The sequence below is a fragment of the Python bivittatus genome, unplaced genomic scaffold (assembly GCF_059951505.1).
Source record: "Python bivittatus isolate LINGU-HERP-01145 unplaced genomic scaffold, Pbiv_v1 ctg000020_np1212, whole genome shotgun sequence".
Lineage (NCBI taxonomy): Eukaryota > Metazoa > Chordata > Lepidosauria > Squamata > Pythonidae > Python > Python bivittatus.
In genome coordinates, this window is record NW_028277030.1 from 47,191,044 (window position 1) to 47,218,354 (window position 27,311).

General features: G+C 40.8%; 3 protein-coding genes across 7 annotated transcripts in view; 2 read left to right on the top strand and 1 right to left on the bottom strand.

Moving 5' to 3' along the window:
• The window catches only part of DOP1A (DOP1 leucine zipper like protein A), a 75,654-nt gene extending 72,559 nt beyond the window's left edge, over positions 1 to 3,095 (top strand). For all 4 annotated transcript variants that reach the window (XM_088138085.1, XM_088138078.1, XM_088138074.1 and 1 more), the window contains 2 exons: positions 2,115 to 2,244; positions 2,790 to 3,095. In XM_088138085.1, coding sequence (XP_087994211.1) covers positions 2,115 to 2,244; positions 2,790 to 3,095 — 436 coding nt within the window. The remainder of the gene's footprint in view (positions 1 to 2,114; positions 2,245 to 2,789) is intronic.
• PGM3 (phosphoglucomutase 3) lies at positions 43 to 19,693 on the bottom strand. Its single transcript, XM_007425458.4, has 13 exons — positions 19,573 to 19,693; positions 17,125 to 17,330; positions 16,203 to 16,387; positions 13,812 to 13,879; positions 13,229 to 13,362; positions 12,476 to 12,671; positions 10,817 to 10,974; positions 9,658 to 9,741; positions 8,448 to 8,546; positions 7,394 to 7,510; positions 5,924 to 6,046; positions 4,993 to 5,166; positions 43 to 4,113 (listed from the first exon to the last, which is right to left on the bottom strand). The coding sequence occupies exons 2-13, from the start codon at positions 17,326 to 17,328 to the stop codon at positions 4,027 to 4,029; spliced, it is 1,629 nt and encodes a 542-aa protein (XP_007425520.1). The 5' UTR covers positions 17,329 to 17,330; positions 19,573 to 19,693; the 3' UTR covers positions 43 to 4,026.
• RWDD2A (RWD domain containing 2A) lies at positions 19,580 to 26,663 on the top strand. Of its 2 annotated transcripts, none has more exons than XM_025164916.2 (3): positions 19,580 to 19,884; positions 22,783 to 23,007; positions 25,824 to 26,663. In XM_025164916.2, exons 2-3 carry the CDS (start codon positions 22,804 to 22,806, stop codon positions 26,496 to 26,498), a joined length of 879 nt encoding a protein of 292 aa, XP_025020684.1. In that variant the 5' UTR covers positions 19,580 to 19,884; positions 22,783 to 22,803; the 3' UTR covers positions 26,499 to 26,663. The 2 variants fall into 2 exon arrangements, with proteins under 2 accessions (XP_025020684.1, XP_007425518.1); XM_007425456.4 differs by having other exon boundaries at positions 19,676 to 19,803.
• The last annotated feature ends 648 nt before the right edge of the window (positions 26,664 to 27,311 follow it).

The following is a 27,311-nucleotide window of genomic DNA, read 5'->3' on the forward strand; positions in this document are numbered from 1 at the left end:
CTGGTGGGAAGAAAACTGTAGTAAAAGGGATGCTATTTTGTGGAAGAAGCTATCTTCTGCCTTATAAGGATGTCCTCTTTTTCTGCTTGTAGCAGCAACAGTATGGCATTTGGAGATACAGCTCCCCATGGGAAAAACACGCCTCATTCCACTGTTGGCGGAAGCAAATTAGCACAGGAGTTAAACACAGGGCTGAAGTATTTACTGAATCTTACGGGAGTCTAATGCTTTTGCAGTTATGGATTACATAATGGACCAGATGGATTTCATTGTAGGGTACTGAAGGAAATTGCCCAAGAACTGGCTGACTTTTTATATAAATGTATGCTGATAAATACATTTATATAATATTTTTGAGGAATACTGGAGAAATGCTAGATGGTTAGAGGGCTAATGTCCTTATCTTCAAAGAGAAAAAAAAATGGAAAAGAGCTACCAGTGGTCAATCTCATACAGATATCTGGCAAAATTCTGAAGCAGATTATCAAGAGATCGTTTTCAAGATGCTTAAAGATATTACTCAATGTGGAGTTCTTAAGAAAAAATCTTGCCTGACTAACCTTACTTTGTTTTCTTATTAGGGATCTTCCTTAGTAGGTTTTGAGAACGCTGTAAATTTCAGCAAACATTTGACCAATAACTCATGAATTCTGATTAGCAAATCAGTTAAGTGTTGGCTGAATGGCATCAAAATTAAATGGAGTCATAGCAAGCTCAAAAGTTACACTCAAAGATCATAAGCAAGCAGGTATCAGGTATCACATTGGGTGCCACAAAGTTCAGTCAATATTTTTAGTAATGACTTGGATGAAGAGGTGGAAGGACTGTGTATCAGATTTTCAGGTGACACAAAATTGGTTGGCAGAACTAATACTTAAAATTTAGAAACAACATTCCAAATAATCTGAGGGGTTAGAGAAATGTGCTGCAAATAAGAGAAATTTAACAGAGAAATGCAAAATAATTCACTTTGGTACTCTAAGAATAGTAATTGGCTACACTGTGATTCACATTCAGTTTATAATCTGACTGCCAAACAAATGCTATTTTAGGCTGCATGACCAGAAGCAGAGTTTCTAAATCATGGGAAGGGGGATCATAGCCCACCTCAAGTATTGTATCCACTGGAAACTGCACCTGGAGGAGGATTGAGGCAAAGTGGAAGAAAGTAGAGAAGGGCAACGCCAATAATCAGAACCAGCAACTAAGTCTTGTAAACTGAAATTAAAGGAGCAAGATATGCTCTGCTTAGCCTTGAGAAGACTGAATACAATAGCCCTCTTCAAATACCTGATAGGGTATCACACAGGAGGGCAGTTCTCTATTGTTCCAGAAAGGATGTGTGAGTATGTGTGCCTTCGAGTCAGCTTTTTGATTCCTGGCAATATTTTCAGAAGTGGTTTGCCCTTGCCTGCTTCCTAGGGCTGAGAGAGAGTGACTGGCCCAGAGTCACCTAGCTGACTTTATGCCCAAGGCGGGACTAGAACTCAGGGTCTCCCAGTTTCTAGCCTGGTGCCTTGACCACCACACCAAACTGGCTTTTTAATGTTCCAGGATACTGGACACAGAATAATGGGTTTAAGGTAGAAGGCAGATTTCAACTGAACGTTAGGAAAAAGAAGTCCCAATAGTAAAAGTTCAACCACACAACCAGTTATTGAGGGAAATGGTAGATATCCCTTTGCTCAGTGTGTTCAGACAGAGGCTTGACAGCTATCTTTGATTTGGGTTTCTTCACAGGCAAGGGGGTTGCGTGCAGTGGCCTAATTGTCCCCTTCCAATTCCATGATTGCACAAAGCTCCAACAAGCACAGCTGGGAATACATTTGAAATAAAACCTTCCCTGTCACCACAGGCTTTATTGCCATTCCACAAGAAGTGCAGAACATAACTGTCTTGAAAAACAGCAGCACTTCAGATCTGCTAAAAGTTGTTACGTAGTAAAGCATCATGTTTCGTCTTTGCATGTTAATGTCCTATGCATCAAGTTAAGCCTGGATGTGGCAGTGGATATTAATACTTTCAGGAAAGCAGGAGTGGGGTTTTTTTTTCCAAATCTTGCTTGCTGAATATGCAAAATAGTTCAGAGGTGAATTTGTTCTTTCTCTTATCAGGTACCGGTGGGCCTTTATTCCAGAAGCATCAGATGATTCCGGGTTAGAGGTGCGAAGACAAGGCACACACCAGAGGGAATTCAAACCATACGTTGTGCGATTAGCAAAGCTGTTACGAAAAAGGGCAAAGGTATTCCATCTTTTAAAAAATCTATGTTCAGATACTAAACTGTAGGTAAATGATATCTACTGTCCAGATTCTATAGAAAACTAGATTTTTCATCCATGTGTACCAGCAAGGCTGCTCTTCCTCTTTACAGGCTAAAAGTTAAACATTAGCCGCATGAGTTATTGCAGGGAGACATATAAAGGGTAGAATAATTCAGCGCCAGGTGTAGTTTTTAAGCCTTCTAGTGTTAAGACTGTTGCATAGCAGAACTTCATTTCCCCCCCATCATTTGGTACTTCATTAAAATAAGAGGAACAGCAGTTACTTGAACCATTCAGTGGTTTCAGTTGGAATGATTTGCTTTCTAACAAAATAGAAAAGTAAGTACCACTAAAGAAAATAAGACGTTGATGAGAAAATTTAGTTAAAGTTGTTTCATTATCTTCTTCAATGCAAGCTGGTAGTATCAGTCAGTTCTGGCTTTGGTGGCTGGTGGAAATGTGCAAATGACTGAATTTGGAAAAATGTACCAAGCGTAGTCCTGATACTTGTCTTGCTATTTACAGAAAAACCCAGAGGAGGACAGCTCAGGGAAAATACTCAACTGGGAACCCGGCCACTTGCTCCTGACCCTCTGTGCTGTCCGCAGCATTGAGCAGCTTCTCCCATTCTTCAACGTCCTGAGCCAAGTCTTCAACAGCAAAGTCACCAGCAGGAGCATTGGCCATTCAGGGAGCCCCATGCTTTACCCAAACTCTTTTCCCAACAAAGACATCAAAATGGAGAACCAAAAGACATTCTCTAGCAAAGTGAGACAAAAAATTGAGGAAATGGTTGAGAAGGACTTTCTGGAAGGGGTCATTAAGACATAAAGTGTAAATGGCAGAATCTTTATCTTACGTAATGTTAATTTCAAACGAAACCACTCCATCCTTCCAGAGCATCTAATTTCCTTTTTCATACTTTGTACGTAATGTATACTTCAGGATGTATTTAATTTAAATACTTGTAAATAAGTTCTGGATGTGGCCTGGATCAAGTTGAAATATCACTGGCACATATTGATTATGGTGCCTAATATTTATGGTACATTTTGTTTTTGTCATCTTGAGGTCTGTCTTTAAGAAACCTTACAATACAAGTTGCACATTTTTCTAGTTGTCTGTCTACGCACCTGTGCTGCTGCAGGGGAATCGCTTTCTCAACACGGAATGAATGAGTAGTTTGAATAACTGAATATTTCAATGAATGCATTATTCATCTTCAGGGAATATTATTTTCTTTTTACTAAATTATCTTCACAAACGATGCTGTGTTCCAAGTTCACAAGCAAGTAAGTGTGACATGGCAACCTTCTTCAAGTAGGCACCCAAAACAGATAAGTTCTTCTATGGAATGTCATTTCTCTGGGAGATTTCGGGATGCTACGCTTCTTCATAACTCACAGCAAATACCCTTCTGGTTCTTGTACATTGTAATGTTGAAGTCTGCTCTTCATGTGGTATAGCACTGACTCCAGCAGGCACTCTTCCAGCTGCTTAGACTGAATGTCCTGTCATCCCCAGCCAGCCAGTCCTCACTTTGCCCAGGGATTATAGGAACGATAGTCCAACTCTAGGATTGTCATGACTGTAATACTACATTTTTTCTGAAAAGCATTTTGAAGTTGAAACTTTAGCAAGAACAGGAAGCAGCAAACTCTTCTTAGTGAATTTTTTAAAATAATAAACGTTGAGTATGTTTCAGCTAGTAAAGGTTTTATATGACAAAATTTCATGATTCAGATCCAAGCGTGACACTTCATCAAACAGCCTTGGGTGGTTCTTCAAATCCGCCAGCTAAATGGTAGACAGCCAAGCTGACTTCATGGGCAAGTTTATCCGCATCCTCCTAGACAGAAAAATATGAGACTAAAGTAAATATACAATTACCTTAGCTAAGGGAATTTTTAGACATACTGTACTTCAGATTCTTCCAAAAGAATCTCTTTCGTTCAGTAGATCCAGAAACCACACATGCCACAGTCTGTATCTCACTTTAGTGTTCATCACTGTTAAGGTGTTGGAGCCAATTTATGTCTGTGCTGCAATGAAGCAAGTTTAAATAATTGCATACCACTGTTGGACCTCCCACTGTAAATAGCAGATTTGAAAGAAGGATTTTTTTAAGCAGAGGTGAAGCTGTGAAGGGAAGCATTAAATACCCTGTCCCCCATCTGCTGTTTACATTTACTGAATGTTTGCATTTTTTAAAAAAATACTTCAGTGTTACGTCTGGCTTGGCTCAAATAGGGAGACTCCCTTCAGAAAAGTAAATGGGGAAGAGATGGCAGAAGTATAAATAAGGACAGATTTCCTTTTAGAAGTTTCCCTATTCTGCTCCATTTCATTTTTCTGAAATTGTTCAACTTGAAAGACAAATGAGTTCAAATTTCAATCCCCGCTCCCAAGCTCTACTGTTTCCCATCAGAAAAGCTGCTAGAAACACAGCAGATATTTCCTAGCCCCAAACTACTTAAGAAAATCAAGAAAAGGAAAAGAACAACAAAACCATCCTCATTTCTCCTTCTCCAAATATACCCAAGAAAGGATGGGAGGGAGGATGGCCAATCTTCAGGAGGGTTGTGTACTGCTGCTTGCTTAACCTTGGATTATATCAGTTCATTTAGTTTGCAGATGATGCTCACAGAAAAGGATCTTCCTGCACACTCTAGAAATTCTTCCCAATTCTACGGCCCAAAGAGTCTAAATGCATCACTTCCATTCTGACCTGGGAGTCAGCCTCAGCATAGACTCTGACGATATCTTCTGTTCCAGATGGACGGACAAATGCTCGAGCCAATTTAAACTTCTGAGTGAGCTGGTCAATTTCTTCTTGCAGCCCTGGGGGTGTAATTGCTCGTCTTTCAGCATCTGTTGTGGTGATGACTCGCCTATCAGTAACCTGCAAGTCAAAGTAAAAGCAAGCAATATAGTCAGACCTGCTAAAATTCCAACTGGTCCTACCAATTCTCCAAGGAAGAGAAAATAGGAAAGAATTAAGATTCAAATCTGGGAGTTTGCCATCCTCTTTTAATGAGAGGTTCTATGATGCTAACTCCATGGGGGTACAAGAAATTTATTAAGCTAGGTTTAGTCCTGCAAAGATTTTTCATTTACAGTTACTCATTATTCAGGAGCCCCCATGTAATATTCCTAGATCCTATCAATTTCTTTTTGTCGATCACACTGTCTACTGGATTGCTGAGATGACTAAGCTATTCAAAGGACTTGTTAGTTCAACTTCTCATCTCTTACGGGAAACGTACAATTGCTTATACACAGAGAGAAAAGTACAAAAAAAAATAGCGAAAAAATTGCCTACACATCTAGGACAAGGGGTGTGCATGAAATGGAAAAATACTTTGTTTGAAACACAGAACACACCATCACATTCTGGAACAGCTGCTGGCACACCCTCTCCCGCACCTCTCCTCAACAGCTCCCAGCATCCTGCATCCCACCAGTCTACCCCAATCCTCCCAATGCCTTTACTCCCCTTCCTCACCTGCAGCTGACATCATTAAGTTTTTCTCTGCTCTCCCCATCTCTGGACCACTTCTACCCAGAAAAAGAAAGTTTTATATTTTGACATGGACAAAAACATCTGAAACATGTCACACAGATAGTTCCAACTCATTTGGTTCGGGTTCCTAACTAACCTTCACTTTGAGCTGTCGGTTTGGAAGATCCATGTACAAAGCATCCCACTGTGCAATTGTGAAGTTCTTCAATGCCAAGATGGCTTCAATCACTAGCATGTCAGAGAGAGCATCACCAACCGTCTAGTGCATACAAGAAGAAGAAAGAAAAACAACTGGGAAAAAGCAATCTCTTCGACATTTGGATAACCGAAAATCTCACATATAGGTACCTTGTAAAACATTACTGATTCTAAGCCGGGGCCCTACTTAGATTTCATTGTTCTCCAAACACCAATTAAAGGACCTTGCTTTGCAGATGAGTGAAGCAAGTATCCAAACTGCCTCAGATTATGGTAAGAATGAGTCCTGTAAGGAGTTTTTGTCTCTATATAATCTATTCCTTAAATCAAAATGATACTACAGACACTGAGAGCCTTTATCCTTTCCCCAATTTGTTTCATTTTTTTAGCTAATCATTAAAGTCTGCTTTGGTTATTGTTCACAAAATGTTCTTGTCTGAAGGAGCCTAATGGGAAACAAGCTAAAATCCACACAAAAGCCTATTAGATGCTGGCTTTTCATAATCACCAAAGTGTAATTATGCTCCCCTATTCTTTCTCCCAGTTCTGCTTCAAAACTGCTGAATCTGGAACCACCTTCTGAAAATATAGTCATCCTTTTAGTCGGTGGAACAGAATAGACTTTAAGTCATGAAACTGATTCAGAACACACCAGTACAGAAAAATGGCTAGGGAGCTATTGCAGATAATTTCCAGTTCTCATTGCTTAGGAAAAAAAACTACTGCCTCTATGGGATCTTACACTGGTCAAAAGATAGATCCTACAATTCTGCACCGCCATGGCTTCTCTCAGCCATTTCCCCTACCCTTACGAAGTTCTACAGTACACCAAAAAGCTTTGCACATTCTCCCAGTAATCCTCAACTGCATAGCTAAGAATTTTAGGAATTAAGTCTACGCTTATGTAAGGCATCCAGACTAAGGATGGTCATACTGGGGTATTACAAGAACCAGGTCAGGGTTTTTGTTTTAAATTACACTTCTAAATGGTGACTCCCTATTTACTGATTTGAGATGGTATACTCTGAGAACTTTTACTGATTTAAAACAAAACAAAGTATGTACTGAGTGGCTCAGATGGAGCCTAGATTATTAATTTTCTTCAAAATACATCTATTGGGCTCTTTTCAAGACAGAAATATTTGTAACAGCTTTGAACATCTTTGGGTAGTAGGGCCAAGCTACCTTTGCTGATCTAGAAAGCTAAGCAGGATCTCTCCTGGGTGAATATCTGAGAAGGCAAGGATTAGAGACTAGAAGGGAAACAAACATCTGGGAAGAGGTAAATAGCAAATCACTTCTCTACTTTTGCCAAGGAAACTCTATGGATAGGTGCCAGTATATAATTAGGAGCCCAATTTGACTTCAAGACTACATACAAGCTTTAGTTTTAGTTTTTAGTTCCTACCTGATTGATCAGATCAATTGTGTTTTCAAGCATTTTTGCAGCTTCTCTTTTTCGGATGTCTTTTTCTTCTTTTGCCTGATACCTTATCTTATCTTCTGCAGCTTTACTAAACAATACCTTGAAAGAAAGACAAACACAGTGGAACATCAACCGAGGAAGGAGTGGAACAGAATGGTAATCAACATGGTCTCACCCCCTGTACTCAAAAGGAGATGCTTCATCCGTGGACAAAAGGTTTCAGTTTAGCTTTGAAAACAAGACTGCCTTTTGTTAGGCGCTTCCAAATGTGTAGCAACCGCTATGGATCGGGAAAGAACATTTCATGGCTGAACTGTCTGCTGTGTGTTAAATACTTCAATCCTCAATGTGCTGTTCCCCCTTTCCAGCAGTTTCAGTGGACGATGCCGGGTTTTAGGATTACAAGAGAGGATGGAAAAGCATCTTCATATCACCATTCTCCATACATCATACTCCGTCATACAGACTACTATACTTGCTTTAATTACTAAGCCAAAAAACCCCAACCGTTGTACCTGCCCCTCCTTTGCTACTTGTTTTTTGACATGTGGTGAAGAGAACTGCACCACCAATTTCCATAAAGATGTGATGGTATTCTCAGTTTTATTTTTGATCTTTCCTACATCATCCCTTTCCTTTATCGAGTTTTCTTTTACCACACTGAATTGGTATTTTCATCTAATGTCCCACCACATCCCAAGATGGCTTTCCTAGTTGATCATTGCAACCTGACACTCCTTAGGGTATAAGTGGCATTTGAATCTTTGCTGCTGCTTACACAAAACCGTGTTGGCTACTATAAAGCCCATTATACTGATACAATAGAGAGCAGAAGGAAAATGATGCTACCATTAAGGTTGGTACAAAATGAAGTGTATGCGGAGTTTTAAGTGTAAGGCTGAAGTGGATAATAAAAAGGCAGAGAGAGTAAGAGATCACAAGTACAAAAAATATGCAAATATTCATATAGTTCATCTGCTCTAGACTCTTTGATGAATGGCTCTTAACTCCTTTGGGTCAACAAATAAATACTTACTGTGCCATGACCGTTTGCTTCAAAATAAATTCCAATGTCAAATTCCTGGGCCTTGTGATGCAAATGCTTCACTCCTGTTTTGGCACAGTGGACAGGCACCTAAGAAAGAAAGACCATAATTCTGGGTCTGTAATTCTGCATTACAAGCAACGTAATCTATGCAATGCTGGAACCTACAAAGACAGGACTTGCGTTAAAGACTCTGCATCCATGTGAGGAGACACAGTACTCCCTTGAGGGAGAAGACTCCAAAGGGCAATGCTTGACCAATGGTAAGAAGCACATTACAGCAGTGTCACTGATCACCAACAAAAGGACACTGGCTGGGTTCACACAACATGACTTAGGGCAGATAAAGATCTAGCAGAAGTATTGGCACAATAGGAGAAGCATAGTTAATGTTAACCTTGGTTAGGTTTCAGGGGCATAGCACTCTGTACGAATCCAACCCACCTGGCTAGTTTACAGTTCGTGCCACAACCAGGTTAAGTGTGCTGTATGAATGCAGCCACAGAGAACTTTAGAAAGATACCCAGTAAAAAAGGAGGGGGGTTCTGTTATCCTAGTAAAATAATCAAATGCAACCAAATGCAGCTGGTTTTGTGGTCAGTAATTGTGGCCAAGAGACAGCATTCCTGCTGTGCTGCTTTTCCCATCAAGGAGCAAGCCAAATTACTCAAGTCTCTCTCACAAAAATGGACATCAGTTCTGGGATTTTTTTCCTAAACTAAACGTTTCATACCTTGCCATAAAACAGATTCTCAGAAAGCAGCACACGTAAGTATCAGTTTAAAATCCATTACATGCAGGGTTGATTTATTTACAAAAGTGATACTCATGAAATCCAGCACTTGGGATACATAGGAAAAAATCAACCACAAGATTTTAACAAGTAAATGTTTTATTTCTTAAAAAAAAGTAGCCCAGCTTTCTCCAACCTGCTGTCTTCCAGATGTGTTGGATAGCATCACTGTCAATCCCGGGCCACTAACCACAAAGAAAAAAGCTGTAAGTCCAGTACATCTGGAAGGTAGCTCGTTGGGGAATGCTCTTCGAGTTTCTCTCTGGGTAGGCATTACACAAAAAACACATTTGTGCGGAATTAGCAATCCCCTATCCCCACCCTACTCCATGTTGGAAGTGTTGATGTTTTAGCCCTAGTAATTTTTTTTTTTTACTTGTTTAAGATTGGAAGAAGTCAATCTCATACCTTCATGGTTTGTTCCAGATAACCAGTAGAGCTCCCATTGGCATATGCTGTCTGTATTACTGCAAAAGATAAGGTTTGCCCAGCCTGAAGAAAGAGAGAAAGGAACGTTCCACAAACAAGATTCAACTTCGCAAGAACTACATGACTCCTTACCTCTGAAGTTTAAAAATTCAGGTTTACAAAGAGATGGCAGTATTTTCTTTACCTGAGCATGAAGGTCAAGAGCACTGCCTTCCCTCTTTGGTTGGCAGAACTTGTTAACTGTTAGCTGATCCTACTTTTAAGATCAACGCTAAGGCAACAAAGTACTCCATCGCTTATGAATAATACTGGCTAGGTTTTAGAGCATTCATTAGATTTTTTTTTTTTTTACAATTAACATTATTTTTACACTGTATAGTAAAATTTTGATTTAACAAGGCCGTCTAGAGAGGAAGAGTGTCATTAAAGTCCAACACCTGTAATTGTATAATGTCACTGGCAACCATTTACATAAATTAATGCAAGTGGCATTGATTAAGTCAACTGTGTGGACTGCTTCAGAAAAAATAAACTTTGCCTATTATTTGGGAGTGAAGTCCAAACTAACATTTAGTCTGCTGTATCCCAATTCCCCTGAATGAAGGTCTATAAAATTAAAGTTTTACTGCAAGTTGCCTGTGAATAAACCACACTGGATTTATATGTATAATGTGGTTCGTTTAGTTTACTGTGATATGTAAACCCAGTGGTTTTTAATCAGCTGAGGAAATGCTCCACCTAGATCAAGGATCCCTCTATGCTTAATCTTTGTTCAAGCCCAAGAAGCAGCCAATTGTTGTCTTTTGCAAAACGCAACACAGCTCCCACTTCCCCTTCAAACAGTAGCACTATACTTTGGGGGAAAATAATTTACTGTATTTTTCTTAAAAGGAATTCTCAGTCTGGAAAAGATAAGACAGGTGACTGTACAAATTGTTAATTACAATACAGCTACTATTATTGCTGGAGTCTCTTGAGGAAAAAGAAGTAAGAGTTTTTTACTATGGCATTTTATTTGGACCACTTCTTCCACATGGGAGATAACTCAAATATACAGGTGCATGTGTTCACTGTACATCAGGCCAGATCTATCTGTTAATCACAGCAGAATATACTTCAACCAAAGGAATTCAATTACCTTTATTAGAAGTTCCTTAAGAAAAGTGCTGATTAGAGTTGCTATTTTATCTCCATCTAGAAGATGGAAATGGCCAGGAGCATCTATATAATAGTAAACAATTCGGTCAGCATCACCATCCAGCGAGCAGCACTTCTCACCAGGGTTCATTTCTAGTCCTATCAAACAAGGCAGAAATGCAGAAGTATTCAGTGGCAAGAATTTGGAGCATAAAAATCACGGGTTTTCCCTACTTCCTAGATGAATTGCCAAGTTAAACCAAGGATGGGCAACATGTGGTCCTCCAGATGATGTTCAGCATCCATCTGCCCTACTCAGTATGGCCAATGCAAACAGATGAATTGGAGGTACAATCCAGAACCTTTCGTGCAATGCTCACTGGCCACCTTGTATCAATAGCTAGGCACAGATATCCTTTGCAGTGCAAGATACCAATTTTAAGCTTCCTGTTCTACCTCAACTTTATCAAAGGGCCAGAATGCTAATAAAGTAAGGGGTACAGCTGATCACGGTCCCTAAAATGGTTAGAGATTAGAGATAATTTACTTATCAAAATACTCTTTCCTGATAGCAATGAGTTGGAGCAGGAGATGACATGAAATAACAGAGGATGAAAGCTAGTGGTGGGAAAGACCCAATCCAGGGATTACCAAGATACAACATGATCTTGTCTTGGGTGTCTATAAAATATTTTTGCCATCAAAGACCAAGTATTTGTAAAAAAAAACATACTATTCATAAAATCATAGAATTAATTTCATTCCTATTCAAGTTAGAAGATTAAGTTTCATTCCAATTTAAAAGAGGAATTTGTCGCATCACGATAACTTTGACCCTAGCAAGCCATAAACCTGAAGAAGCAAGACCTCTAGAAATCAGCTCCTATACAACACCCCAGTATGGAAATGAAAGATGAATTAAATAAGTATTCTGTCTTTTAAAATTTTTTAATCTAAAACAAGACCTCTTGATTCAGACAGACCTGCTGCTTTATCAAAACCATCTCCCACTGATGTCCCAGAGACAGAGAGTGGCTCAAGTTGAAACTGAAGAAGCTGAAAACTGAACCTTAAAAAAAAACAACTTCCAATTTCCTTTGTACATACTTAAAACTACACGTGCACTATATTCCTATCTAAGGGAAATGGAGGAAAATTAGCTGATCAGGTTGCACTAACAACTGTACTCAGTTATGATTAAGCAGGTTCATCTCCCTCTGGCATTTTCCAATATCTTCTTGACCAAAGAAATGAACTTGTGTCTGGCAAGCGGGACAAGTTGGCTTTCCCTGGGAAAGGCAACTGACTAAAACAAAAGGAATCTGCTCACTCAGTAACTCCAGCCCCTCCTAAATTCTGGAAACAATTGGGGCTTGATCAATAGTCTTTTCAGGCAAAATATATTATAGAGAAAAATCACCTTTGGGGGTAATGAGACCAGCATGTGTTCTAATTCTCTTTTAAACCTTGTTTCCTTCAAGTTACATTTTTAGAAGAATCATTTTAAAAGAGGCTTTTTTCACGTAGGAATGCCTGGGTCTGCTACAATTCTCCATTCCAGCTTTGGTTTTCTTCCATTTAGCTTTGGGGATAATTTATTTCCCCTTTCTATTTGCAAAAAAAAATCATCTTAAAAAGGGCTACTCTTCTAATGGCATACCCACAGGAGGCTTCTGGTGAACTTTGACAAAATCAGCCCCACACATGTGATTGAGTTTCCCTTTCATTCCATCATTGGCCAAGCACATTACAAAGCTCTCTGAAAGGTACTGTTCCATTTCCTTGAGTTTTAGGGCTCCTATGCCATTCGCACAATCGATCTTCAGGGCCCCTCGGCCATCTCTCTGGGGGGCAGCCTGCAGAGAAGAAACCAAAAGATAGCTCAGGAAAGAAGGGTGGGCAGACCCCAGCAGGTTTCTGTGAGAGGAGATTTCCAACTCCCAACCTTTCACTTTATGGGGTCTGTCCTGCCACTACAGCTTGTTTTCGTTAAATTATTTTCATTAAATAACTCATCAGAGGCTAAGTACATATTTTACATAAATAACAAATAAAAGCTAAAAATTTCATAAATGAACTTCAGTGATATGATCTTGGGTACTATAAACAAAAGGTCTAGGATTGTCCACTTGGGCTTATAGGATTATACATCTACTTCAGCAAAAATATTTTACACGTATTCGAAAGCAAGTAGGGTCAAGGACAGCAAAATTTCCTAAAGTTCTTCTTCAGCAGGAAAAAAAACCCATTTTTGGTCCTCTAGCTCATGATTTGAGAGTGTTAATATCCTGGCCAGGGTTATAGCTATTCTTAAAAGGACACTCTTCTAGGGAGAAGATTTTTCATGATTTTTTAATAAATGCACTTAAGAATCCAAGCCAGGTCTTCTCTTAAGGGAACAAGGTTCTTTTACCTGCATTGAAAGCTCCAGAAAAGCCTTGGAGAGCTTTTGATAATAGCCCTCCACTGTTGGTGTTCCATAGCTGCCATGAGTGTTGTGACAACGGACCATGTAGTGTAACTGTGGGGTTGTTACTAAGCCATAGTCTAATAAGAGAGAGATAGAAGAGTCAATCATTCACTACCTATGCTCAACTAAAGCCTTATACCAGATAAGGAACCTGTAATAATCCAGATTTTGTTGAACTACAATTCTCAACAACCCAACCGTCAATTGTAAGGAATGCTGGGAGTTGCAGTTAGTACATTTGCAGGGCCAGAACTTCCATTCCCAGCTTATATTGAGTCAGGCTATTGGCCAGGTGAGACCTATATTATCTATTACAAGTGGAAGAAGTTCTCCAGGGTTTCAGGCAAGAGTCTTTTCCAGTTCTACCTGGAGATTTCAAAGACTGAACCAGAGACGACCTGCATGCAAAGCTCTGCCCCTGAGTTCCAGACTTCCCAAATGGGTTTCCTTAAACCTACATGAACCAAACAGGAGAAATATCAGTATCAGGATAAGCAACCAAATGGTGATCAAAGGGCAAACATACCCTGATATTGACCTCCAAGGACAGATATACCATCGATTACTGATTGGGAAAGCTCCTTGCCACTTGGCCTGCATGCAGAACATAGAAACAAAACAAAACAAAAATGCTTTGTTAAAAATGCTCCACCAACATACAAACTGAAACACAAATAGTAGCCAAATAAGATTTCTTTCTGAAAAGGGAAGGAATTGTAGCAGCCAAGGAACTCAAAGAGTACCAGGCAGTTGTTTATAAGCATCCACTGAGAAGTCCTTGGCATTTTACATAGTCTTCCCAACCATTTATGTGGCATCTACTTATTACCTGATTTATTTTATACATCTGCATCCCATCTTTCTTCTTTACAGACCTTTAGCTGACTTACGTGGGCTAGTAAAGAGTGACTGCCTTCACCAGAGTTGAGGTCCGCCGACAGAGCTACAGTCCCAGGTGCCATTACTGAGAGAGGGTTAAAGCCAATGCTGAGTGGATAAAAGGTGCCCTTGGGAAATGCAAGTGCTGAAGAAGGGAGGAATTGGACTGTCCTACTGCGAGGAGTAAGGCAAGCCACCAGAGGGAAGCGCAGAGCAACAAATGGCTGCATTAAGAACTGCTTATTTTATGTGCCATTCCAGTTACTACAGGCAGTCCTTGGGTTACAATGGCAATCGGGACCAGAATTTCCATGCTAAGCAATCTCGGCAGTCCCACCTGCCATCATAATCCCAAGACTGCAGGGGTCATTAGGTGGGAAGAGATGAGAGTCCCAGGCAAGGAGCACAGGGGGTGCATGGGTGCCACAAGGGCTTGGGATGCTGCAGGCAGGCACTATGAAGTGCAGGCAGGCCAGTGTGGGCCACAGGCGGGCACTAGGGAGTGCAGGTGGGGGTGATGCAGGTGCGCACACTACAGAGTGCAGGTGGGTGGGGGGGTGCTATGGAGTATGAGATCCCTGGGGCTCAAGAGAAAAAGCGGTGGGAGTGACTTATGGGAGCGACTTGTGACCTACTCTGCCAACTTCCCCACTGACTTTGCTTGTGGGAAGCTTGCAGGGAAGTCCATAAATGGCACTCATGTGACCGCAGGACACTACAACCATCGTAAATGCAAGCCAGTTGCCAAGTGCCCAATTGCAATCACGTGACCATGGAGGTGCATGCTGCAATGGCCAGAACTTCAAGGACTGTCATAAGTACCCTTGTTCACTGCCACTGTAACTTTGAAAGGTCACCAAGCGAGTGGGCACAACTCAAAGACTACCTGTATAGCTGCTGTTCTGCTGTGTTAGATTTTGTTATGACCACAATTGCCCTTCTTTTCAGTCTTTGGTAGTGATGAGGACATTTTAATTTTTCTTTTAACTGACCAAGGCTTTTTCTGAGTAAAGCAAGAAAATTACTCCTTAGCAGATTTGGTAAGGTTACGCACGGCTACATATGCCAGCCTTGGGTTTTCCCAGCGCCTTCCTGTTTCCAGTTCAGGGCAATCACTTGATTCTAAATTGCAGAGTAACTGCAGTTACTTTTTTTTCTCTACTTAATTTCATGTCATGTAAATGTTTTCTGCCTGGGTATGTCTGCATTCTACAGTATTAGCTTAATATATATGTGTGTATCCACTGCTCTGTTTCTACACCTAACCAACCCCCTAATTTCAAGTTATGGAAGAGTCGATGGGCAGTGGCAGCAATTTTCTTTCTGCGAGTCAGGCTAGCAATTGGCTTTCCTCTGGTTGGTAAAACCTTTGATTTTCCATCCTCTTCAACCCCTGGGGGGTCATCTGTACAAGGTAGACCGTGTCCCATGAGGGAACCTACTCTTCAGATCTTTAGTAGTTTTGTCAGCAATCTTCTTTGGGTTTGCCCACAGAACTAATAAGCCTTCAGCTTTCCAAACACTCCCCAATCCAACTCAGCTTTTCCAGCCTGCATTTTTATTAAAACCAAAAATCTTCAACAGATAGAATTGTTTAGGAGCATCTACCTTTTCCCAAAGTTCTACCCCAGTTCTTCTCCTGTTTTTAAGACTCCCCTCTAATGCCAGTTCAATGCCTACAAGCCCCATCGTCCTTCCTTCATGAATGCTTCCTACGAGGAACCAAACTATACTCTACTCCCAGCTTCTCCTTATAAGCAAAGCCAGAACAAAGCGGATACATAAACAGCCACCAGGAAGCCATGGATGAATGCAGGGCTACATCACACTCCTCTCACTGTGCTGTGGAAGTAAAGTTGAAAGGGTTGAATGCGTTTAGTCCACTCAAAAGCCGAATAAAAAGGCACCATGGCAACCATGGCCATCCAACTCTTTTTGCAGCCCTCCAAGATCACATCTACCACAATTTCCATATGAATCGTCCATGCAAATTCATTTGGCCCTGACCTGCAAGACATGTATCGGCTTTCTGGCTTACCGGGTGTCTCTACCAATCACAATGAAGGCCTCGCTCTGAAGGTCCACTGCCTCTCTCTGGCAGATGTCAGTCAGGACACAGTATAACTGGGGCTCTTCTGCGTTGGCCAAGAACGTAGCATGTTCTTCCCAGGCAGGGGCCAACATTTCACCTGAAGGATCAATCAGCTTCACCCCATTGTCTTCCTGGGAAGGCAGAAAATTATCATCAAGGTTTTTGGCAGGTTTAGAAAGAAGGTTTAGTTTCTCTGACAATTGAAGCAAAGAAATACATTAGAAGTGTGTAAAGTTTCAAATTTGAAGTGTTTGGAACTCTAAACACTTATTTCAAGCTTAAAAAACTCAAAAGGAACTGTTTTGAATTTGAAATGGTTCACGCCTGAAATGTTTTGCACACCTTTAAAAGATATAGTATTGTAACTTGTCCAAGGAAAATTCTGTTTTGAAGTATAACACATTCATAAAATAAAACATTAATCAAATCAATCACACCAAAACTTTTAAGCAATTTTTCAAAAAGAATGTCAAAAAAGGGGGAAATTATTTAATCTCATTGAAGAGAAAGGTCAGAGATGGCACTCCTGTTCATGCTTATATTGCAAAAAGCCCCCTGAACTCAGTGAGACTTATTTCAAAGTAAACATGCATAGTTTTGTGTTGTAAGTAATTGAACAAAGAAGACTGGGCACATTATGAAAAAGCTCCAAGAAGTGCAAGTTACATCCTATTGAAATCAATAGGACTTAAGCCCCTATCCTAAAATTACGCTGACTTTAAAAAATATTTTCCAGTTTAAACTGGGCATCTTAACCTTACAGAGAGTCAACAGTTAAGGAGTCTTTGTTTTCAAGGCCCAAAGAACCTTAGAACCAGAGCTCCTACACAAAAGCCACTCTCCTTCTCTCTAACACTCATTTTCTTACTTCAGGATTGTGAGAGGCTGTAACCATCACACCAATAGTGGATTTGGTCTTCTTGGACCTCAGGACAGCAAGCAATCCCATACGAAACATGATGTGGTTGAGGTTTTCTGCCTTGCTACGGAATCCAGCTGTTCCATAGTGGAGGGAAAGTCCCAGAGGTTTGGCATGCAGTTTCGAGTATTTTGTAATTGCTTCGAAGTCCATTTCTGTAGGATGCACAAGAAATAATACTGTTTATTGCCAGAAATGTTAGAGGTGCCATAAATCATCAGGAAAATAAACTGAATTTTATTCATAGTAGAATCTATTCTTTATGCTATGTAGAAAGGAATGCAGGTAAAAAAAAATAGTAGAATCATTATTTGCCAACACAATGAATGGACAGATTCACTATTTCAAATGGCATTCTGAAAAGCATTTAGGCCAATCTGAATGTCACAGCAGAAAAGAGCTCTGCCTGTGCTCCAGTAGTCTGATGCTGATTCTGCCTTTTCCAGATATTTATATCTTCCAGAAACGTGTTTGAGGGCAAAGTCTTAATAGTTACTATATAAAGATGAGAAACTCCAAAATAAAGACTTCACCTTAGTGTGAGAATGTCTTATCTTAGATTTGAAGATCGGGTAATTTAAAAGGAAAAGACAGGACTCCCTATTCTTTTCATCTTAGTCAAAATACAAATAGTTAAATTACATAAAACCATAACGAATTAGATCAAGCAAGCCAATACAGGAAAGATATTGTTTACACTACCAAATCTAGACAGCCCTCTGGTTTTCAGGGAGGATCAGAGAGCTGTCTATTTTAGAGTGCATTCAGATAGCTGGTGTCAAGCTTTCCCAACCACAGGACCCAAAAGCCCATCATCCCTCATCCTCCCAACATGCTTTTGGGCTCTGAGTGGACAAGGGCAAAAGGATCAGTCTAAGAAAATAGAGCAAGATAGGCAGTGAATGAAGCAGCCTTAAAACAGGGAGTAGGCACGACAGCAGAGCAGACATCTACCTCCAGATCTGTAACCAAACTTACATTTCTAAGTTCAGTCTGGCTACATCATTAAAAGGGGTTTGACTTACTACAGAAGGATCCCCGTTTTCCTATCCATAATCATTTATCCTAACACAGCATTTCCTGAAAGGCTCTTTTAATAGACAACAGCAGAGAAAAATCATCTGACCAATTTTCTACTGTTTGCAGTGACTGTTAGCAGAACAGTTTCCTGTTCCTTAGAACTGCTGCAACAACTTTTAACCTTTGCAGCTAAACTGGTTCTCCTTCTATTAGGAAGAAGCATATCACCTATAGCATGAAAGTAGCCTCCTTTTCTCTTGAAACTTCACTATATCTGCCAACACTGCAGTCTCTTGACCAACTCTATTCGCCAAGCATGGGGACACTAATGGAAGGAGTGTTCTTGCTTGTGTGTTTTTGCCTTTTTCATCTAGTAACATGTAGGTGCATAAATCACTTCACACAGAAGGATTACTAGAAGTGGCCACACTTTGGGAAACTCTTTTATTTTAATTGTGTTTGGAGACTGGGAGTACATAGATATATGTATTTCTTGTTACTGAAATTTCTTGAAGTATATTGCCTTGGTTTTTAGTTCTAGAAATGGCTAAAAAAAGCACTTTATACAAATAAGTGTGGCTGAAAGTGAAATGTTGATCTGTTTCATCCGTTTTCCTTTGAAGGCACATTTTATGCCAGTTTGAAAATAAAAAATAATCAACTTGGCTTATTCCATTTGCTATTTTATCTGCATGTATTGCATTTATATAGTATCCATTTTAAGGGAAATTCAGAATCGTGTGTGTGTGTGTGTGTGTGTGTGTGTGTGTGTGTGTTCCACTACTTCTCTTCTTTTAACCCTACAAAATTCTGGGATGTGGGTTAAGTTAAAGAGGCAGATTGGCTCAAGGTTACCCAATGAGTTCTGAGGCCAAGGCTCCCAGTCCCAAGTACCCATTATCCTAGCCTTTTCCAGCCAAATGCCTTCCGGGTGTGTTGGAGTACTGCTATCAGCACAGCCAGGAAACTGATAGGGTGGTTATAATACAAGACCTTTAAAAGCGCAGATAGCAGAACAGAGTGTTGCAACTTCGTTATCCACTTCTGCTCACAATGACTCCTTTCCCCTCGCACACCCCAGGCCGCCTCCCTGCTTGGGCACCAAACGGAGAAGAACGGAACTAACCCAGGGGGATTACTTAGCTTTTCCTTCTCCATACCAGTCTCCTTCTGGACATCCAGGAGATGGTGCAAACTAGAGATGCAGATTACAGGAAACCACAGCAATTTCATTCGCAACAACCTCCCACAATCAAAGCTATGCTTAAGTTTGGTTTGTTGGCAGAGCTGTAATGCGCATGAGCCTCTGTGGGCAGAAAGCCTCCCGCACCTTTTGGAAAGGACCCACGACCAAAGCCGCCCCAGCAACCAGGTTACCTGCAGCGCTCCGGAGCCTTCCGAGGGAACGTGTCCACCTCCAAGGCGCCCTTCCGGGAGCGGCCCAGAACACGTTTCCTTTTCGCTCTCCCGGATGCACCAATCAGAGCGCCGAGCGTGCGGGGGCCAGCACGAAGGCTGTTGCAACATTCCATCGACGCCCAGGCGCCATTCCACAGGCGAGCCGCGCCTCCGTTCCTTCATCTGCAGCCATGTAAGCTGCCCGGTCGGGTACGTGCTCCTCCGAAATCAAGCGCCTCGGTCTGTTCCGGGGCGTCTGTAGCCAGCTCGGGCAGAAATCTTAGGCGGAAGGTGGGTTAGTGCCAGGCCAGAACCTCTGCTTAGAGCTCAAAACTGCTTCTTGACGAACACATCTCAGCCCTGGCCCTCCCCGTGTGTGAGGAAAGGCCTGCCTCCCCCGCACGTTTATTAGGCTAGATCGACCGAAACAATTTCAGCAACAACCGCCTGAAAGGAAAAATAGATTGATTACGGGCCGGAGGCGTGTAGCGGACGTGTAATAATAATCGGCCTGCCAGATCTATGCTGCAACCAAATGGCCACGAGATGGTGTTGCTATTGCATTATGCACGGAATTGCACACGGGACAGGGAGGGCTAAGGGCAAGAGCGGGAGAGTGCAGGGGTCCCGAGGTCCTCCCGTGGAGGACTTCAATTCGCCCCTCTCTCCCAGAAGGACCAAAGTGGTCGCCGCCCCTCTGCTCCTTCCTCCCGTTTCCCGCCATCGCGGGGCTAGATTTGTGGAGTTGACAGGCCGAACAGATGCAGGCCAGCGCGGCTTATCGGTTGCTCCGTTCTGGGCTAACCAGGATTGAGGCCAAGGGGCTGGGCTGCTTATGAAAATCAGTGGGACTTGCTTCTCAGTTAACCTTCATGGTAAACCTAATACAGGATGAAGGGAAAAGGCAGTTATCTTGATGAGGCCAACTCACGGTCACAAAGGTTTTATACATTTTATAATTAAATACGACTTCCCTGGATTTTCAGTTCACTGTGAACAATTCTGTGTAAGTTTGCTATTAAAGAATTGTTAGTCTACGAGGTGATGTGGGTATGGGACATTTTTACCATTTACAGCATAACCTAGAAGGAAGCTGTAGTCGTGTTAAGCGGCACTTCTGAATGGACTGCATACTAACAGGGAAACAATGAAAGGGATATATGAACTTTTTGCAATAATGAAAATGTAAGATCTCAGTTGTCCTACAGAGCCTGCATGGTGAATTAATTTGTGAAAATATCAAAGTGTATATTAGACAGCAAACCCCAGTAAGAAGCCATGGTTGGGTTTACGAATCCTGATTTGTCATCTGTACACAGAACACTGGTTTGCTCCTGTTTTGGGTTTGGCCAGCCTGTAAAAGTCCAGTGCAAACATTACTGAAAAAGGCACTGTTCTTTCAGTTTAGCCACTCTCACTCTTTTCTTCTCCATGCTTCTCATTTCTCCTTGATTGGAACAGAGATGGACATTTGACATCCGTCCTTAGGACAACACATTTTTTTAAAAAATCAGTATCCATGTCACAAGAACAAATAATCATCAACTCACAAACATACAAACACCAAGCTATGAATAATCAAAACATAAAACGCCCCTTTTACTGCTGCTAGTATGTCTGAGATATCATTGGCAGAAGATTTGAAGATCAGGAATTGGCTGACAAAGCCATGGATTTGTCTGCAAAGTGAACACGTTTATTCAACCAAATGTTAAAAATAAATTTTAATGAATTAATTAAAACTTATTAAGCTGCCCAACTCCAGTGGACACTGGCTTAGCATTATGTAAGGATAGAGTCATTGATACATGTGGACCCTGGAACAATATAACACTTTTCTTGGATTTAAGGTAATTTTGTCAAATTCCTAGTTGAAAACAGTCAATGACATAAGAAAGTGGTACCTAAGTAAATACTGGCCCTGCGATGCATTTTTTATTGTTGTCCATCAGCTATAGCAGTCCAAAATACATTTCCAGAATTGTGAAAGTACTCAGGGAAGCTGCTGTTTTTCTGTAGGACAACAGCAGAATTCTCTTAGGCCATTTTAAAAGCTGAAGCATTGATCAGTCAAAGCTACTGTTCTTTTGTTCTTGCGGTGTCCTGTCTTGGATTTCTCTAAATATAGGTAGTCCTCAGTTAACTATGGCAATTGGGACCAGGATTTCCATTGCTAAGTGATGCAGTCGTAAATTGCGACATCACATGACCACATTGCTTAGCAACGGCAGTCCCTGCAGTCCCTGTTGCTGTTGTTAAGCAGGGATTATGGTCATTAAGCAAGCACCTCCTTGCAACTTCCTGCCAACTTCCAACAACAAAGTCAGCAGGGAAGCTGACAGGAAGTTGTGAGTTCCCGGCAGCTTGTAGGCAGGCCGGCAGGCAGGCAGGTGAGTGGCTGTCGGGTGGGAGCAAGGGGGTACGCGGGTGGCCAGGGAGGTGCGGGGCAAGCACAGTGGGTCTTGGGGTGGCTGTTGCCAGATGGGAGAGGGTGCACAAGGGGGGAGACTTACCCAAGGAACTTGCCTTCCCTGCTGGCTTCCCCATTGACTTTGCTTGTGGGAAGCCAGCAGGGAAGATCACAAACCACAATCATGCGACTGCGGGATGCTGCAATGGTGGTAAGTGCAAGCCAGTTGCCAAGCACTGAGATCACGATCATGTGACTGCAGGGGTGCTGGGATGGCTGGAACTTTGAGGACCGGTCATAACTACCATTTGTTTAGCGCTGTCATAACTTCAGTCAGTCACTGAACAACTGGTCATTAACTGAGGACTACCTGTATCAATCTGAGTGTCAGCATCCATTTGCTTTATCTTTTAGTTGGTGCCTTCCAAGCAGCAATTCTTTCTGAGGATCCCTTGAGTGGCCGGAAGGACATCTTCAGTTGCTTCCACAAGCTTACAAGGGTTTTTTCTATGTCTTGTTTTGATTCACTTCTTCTTGTATTTCTCCATAATGTGGTATGTCTCTGTTGGGACTTGTTTTTACTCATGAACAGTCTCTTTGAACTCCTTACAACTAATGCCTAAATCTGTCTAAGGATTGTAGTTTTCATTGTTATTACAGAAAAAGTAGTATTTCATTTTTTAAAAAAATTAGGTTCTCCAGACTGTCTGAGTCTTTTTTTGGAGAGAATTCTGGCAAGCATAAGAAAACATTATTGATTTGATATCTCCTATTTCTAGGTGGCTGATATTGCATCTGTAATGATGTCTAGCAAAATGAAAGACAGTCTTGAGCTTCAAGTGGCAGAATTGGAAATGCTTTTGTCTATGTTTCCTAATAAAGGAGAAATAACTCTTCAAGATGAAAATATTTTCCAGAATATTCAAAGATACCTGGACAATACAAGTGAAAATTTCCCACCTAAAATTGAGTATTCAGTTGCTGTTCCAATAAATGAAACCAAGGTGAGATCATCTGTTTTCATTGGTTATTATTATTGAAGAATCCCAATTATATTTCACCTTAGTAAACATTTGTGAATCAAGCCCAATCTCAAGAAAATATGAATTTGAACCAATAGGCCTAGTGCATATTTGTTTGAATCTTGTCTTAGTCATATATGTTTTTGTTAGCTGTAGATTACATTATGATACTGCATTTAGAGATTAAATATATTATTACAATACAGTGTCCTGTTTGCAAGGATACTGGAGGTGTCCTCGTAGGTAGTCTAAAAGCTTCTTTAGTTAACAGTGCAGCTATCATGCTTCACTGGGCATATTTTTACAGACCACTTTTGGATATATTTTTTTTTTACTTATAAACCTTTATTATCTGGGATCCCAAGATAGTCATTCTCTGTGTGTTTATTGAATAATTTTGTTCCATTTCTGAGTTTTGTTTTCTTCCACTTTAAATCTTGATCTGTGATCCTGTGATCTAGAATAGCTTCTCTAGATAAATGAACATTCTAGATAAGGTTGAAGGGGGCCATTTAGGCATCAAGTCCAACCTATTCAATGCAGAAATCCCAGTTAAAACATCCTCATGGATGGTTATCCAGTATTTGCTTGAACATATCTAGTTTTGTTTTTATTTCAGAACAGTGCATTAAATAAAACAGTTGCTTGTTATACGCTAGTTTTTGTTTCATCTTCTCTTTTTATAACACCTTTTTAAGGTCAAGTATTTTTCTGTTACAACCTGTAAGTACAGGTATTCCTGAGTTAACTAGGATTTGTTCAACGACCATTCAAAGCTACAATGGCACTGAACAAATGGTCCTCGAAGTTGCAGCCGTTGCATTCCCATGGTCACGTAATCATGCTTCAGATGCTTGACAACTGGTTTACAATTACAACAATCACAGCATCCCACGGTCACATGATCACCATTTGCAACCTTCACTGCCAGCTTCCAGTAAGAAGGGGAAGCCGGCAGGAGGTAGCAAATGGTGATCATGTGACATCATGCTTAATGACTGCACAGGGTTCGCTTAACAACCGCAATTGGAACTGCCATCGTAAGTCAGCATGGTCACGTGACGTTGTGCTTTACAACCATATTGCTTAGCGATGGAGTTCCCAATCTCAGTTACTGTCATTAACCAAGGACTACCTGTGTGTGTCATTGAGTCTTATTCCCCCAAACTGTATCTGTTTGGATTATTGCTCTAGGCAATGGAGCAGCAAGATCCTACACTAAAATAAACATACTGTGAAGATGAAAGCATTGCAATTGTTAGTATATGACATATATTCTAGACCCAGAAAGCTGTACTGTATCAGAGATCACCCCACTAAACAGAGCATTTAGCATTAGAATTAGAGATTTCAGAATTGCTCAAGGCTTGTATCTTTGCCTTTGAAGTTAAGGCTTGATGTGGATATTCTTGCAATGGTGGATATATTACAATTCATTTTGTAATATAACCTGATTCATAAAGAAAAACAATATCAGCAACAGAAAGAAAGCTGGGTTTGGTGAAAAATTGGTAGAAAAAGAGGAATTACCACTAGGAAGACAGATCAAAATGCTAAAAAATTAAATTGCAGAGATTTTATTTAAACTTCTCCCTCTTCATGACAAGTAAGGGAAAACTCGTCTCCAATTTTATATACGATCAAGAGTCACAGTACAGTTATAAGTAATTATCTCTTCTATGCTGATGTTATTGCTGACTAGCTTTTTGATGTAATCACACTGCTTATAAAATCATGAACATTACCTAATACAGCAACAAGGGTGCACTTGTTCCTTCTGCATAGGTACAGGAAGAAAATGCCCACTGAACAACTCAATCAGCTTTAACAAGTTTCTGAGAATGGTATGCGTCCTTTTGTTTTGTGAGAATTGGGGAAAGATTGTGTCTTTTCCACATCCCGTATCACAGGACATTGTACAGATATTCCCTTTTGCCCTTCAATTAATAATTCTTAGCAGAAGATCTACAACTAGTACTTTGTAGATTGCTATACAGGTAGTTCTCAACCTACAACCATTCAGTCAGCGACCGTTCGAAGTTATGACAGCGCTGAACAAATGTTTACGACTGGTCCTGAGTTCTGGCCATCCCAGCACCCCTGCAGTCACGTGATCATGAACTGGGTGCTTGGCAACCAGTTTGCAGTTACGCAGGTAGAGGAGACTTACCTGAGCAACTTGCGACATTCCCTGCTGGCTTCCCCATTGACTTTGGTTGTGGGAAGCCAGCAGGAAGTTGCCTTGACCATGGGATTCAGTTAACGATGGCGACTGGGGCTTCAGGGATTGCTGTCGCTAAGCGATACAATCACGCTTTACAACCACATCACTTAGCGACAGAAATTCCAGTCCCAATTGCCATCATAAGTTGAGGACTACCTATATCAGGGATTCAAGAACTCGTGCATTAAGTCAGCTCTGTGCATCATGCAGTCATCTTAATTTATAGGTAACCATACTTAAGGCTCTGTTGTGTGACAGGCATGTATGAAAATATTGGGTTATGCCTGTACATAGAGTTGTTAGGCATAATTTTGATCTTGTGCAATGTGTATGCAGATGAGCACTACAGGTCACAGAGTTCAGCCTTTATGGCATACAGGATATGCAAGGTATTGGTAAGAAGGCCATAATCAACTTTTTATGAACTGGCTTTAGGTTTTACTGAAATTTTAAAAAAAAATCATAACTAATTGTAATTGGATTCCTGTAATTCCTTTGATGTACATTTTTCCCCCAAAAATTGCTTAACTACAAAGTAACACATTATGCTGTTTGCCTTTTTTCTCCTTTTTAGGCCATTGTAGATTTGCAGGTGGATTTGCCTCACAATTACCCCTACGTGACACCACAACTGTTTGCAAGATCAAATACACTAGACAGGCAACAACAGTTGCAGCTCAATAAAGATCTCACATCTTATATTGCTTCTTTGGAGCCTGGAGAACTTTGTATATGTGTAGCTGTTCAGTGGTTACAGGACAACAGTATATTCAGAGGAGGAGGCAGTGAAGTTTGTGAAAGAACGACAAGGAAAGAAGTAGTCAAAGCACAATTTAAACGGATGTGGATTTACAGCCACCACATATACAGACAAGAACTGAGGAAAAAGATTTTTGAATATGCAAAGAAATTAAATCTGACTGGTTTTTGCCTAGCTGGGAAGCCTGGAGTGATCTGTGTGGAGGGCATGAAAGAAAAGTGTGAAGAGTTTTGGCATATTATTAGATATCCCAATTGGAAACACATTTCCTGCAAGCATCTTGAGACTGGAGAAACGGAAGGAAATGGGGAAAGTTTTCGTCTCTTTCAGACATTTGAAGATTTACAGTTTCAAGCCCATGGTGATTATGGACTAAGAAATGACTATCACATGGACCTTGGTCAATTCCTAGAATTTCTTAAGGTACATCAAAGTGAACATATATTTCAGATCTTGTTTGGCATTGAAGGCAAAAGTCCTGACACTTAGCACGAGTTCATTCCCCTCTCTGTTTCTAGCCAGGTTTTGAAATCTCCAAGCACCAAACAAGAACAAGTGTGGTGGGAGGACAGTTCTGGGTAATTTTTGTGTGAAATTGAGAGGGAGGGTTGGTGTGATTATGACCATCTTAATAAAATGCAGTCCTTAAAATTTTATACATTTCAAAATGCTTACGTCTCTGGAGAAGAGAACATTAAAACGCATGTGGCGCAGAGCACAAATAAGTGGTAGGACTGAGTAACCCCTTTGAAAAAGATGCTTTGCAATGTGCAATATGCACCTCTCTTCAAATCCATAAAGCAGCCATGTCAGTTATCCAGGCTTGTGTGGCTACTTATAAACTTCCCAGATGGATCCACATCTTTGTATGCAGAGCACCCTACTTATTCTAAGCTTCCATGTGTTGTAAAATACATATTTTAAAGAATTGGCACAAACTTAAGTACACTAACACCTCATACCTATATTGTGCATCGTGACAGGAAGACGCAGTTCAGCAATGTTTTGAGCAGAAAACACTTTTCATACTGCAGGATTTGCAAGTTGTACGGGGTCACTACAACAGCACAAACTTTCTGGTATAGCAGTGATCTTGAGATGATCACAAAGTGTCCTGTAATTCCAGAATCTGCCGTATTCACCACTCCCCCCTTAGCTTTTTTACCATTTTCCATTCAATTCTGCTTCAGCTGGGACTCATAGAAACATTACAAAAGGGGCCTCCTGAGATAGAAGCATCCTGATACAATTTTAAAAAGGGGGAGAGGTTGGCACCATGAGAATGTTGTTGTAACTTGAGTC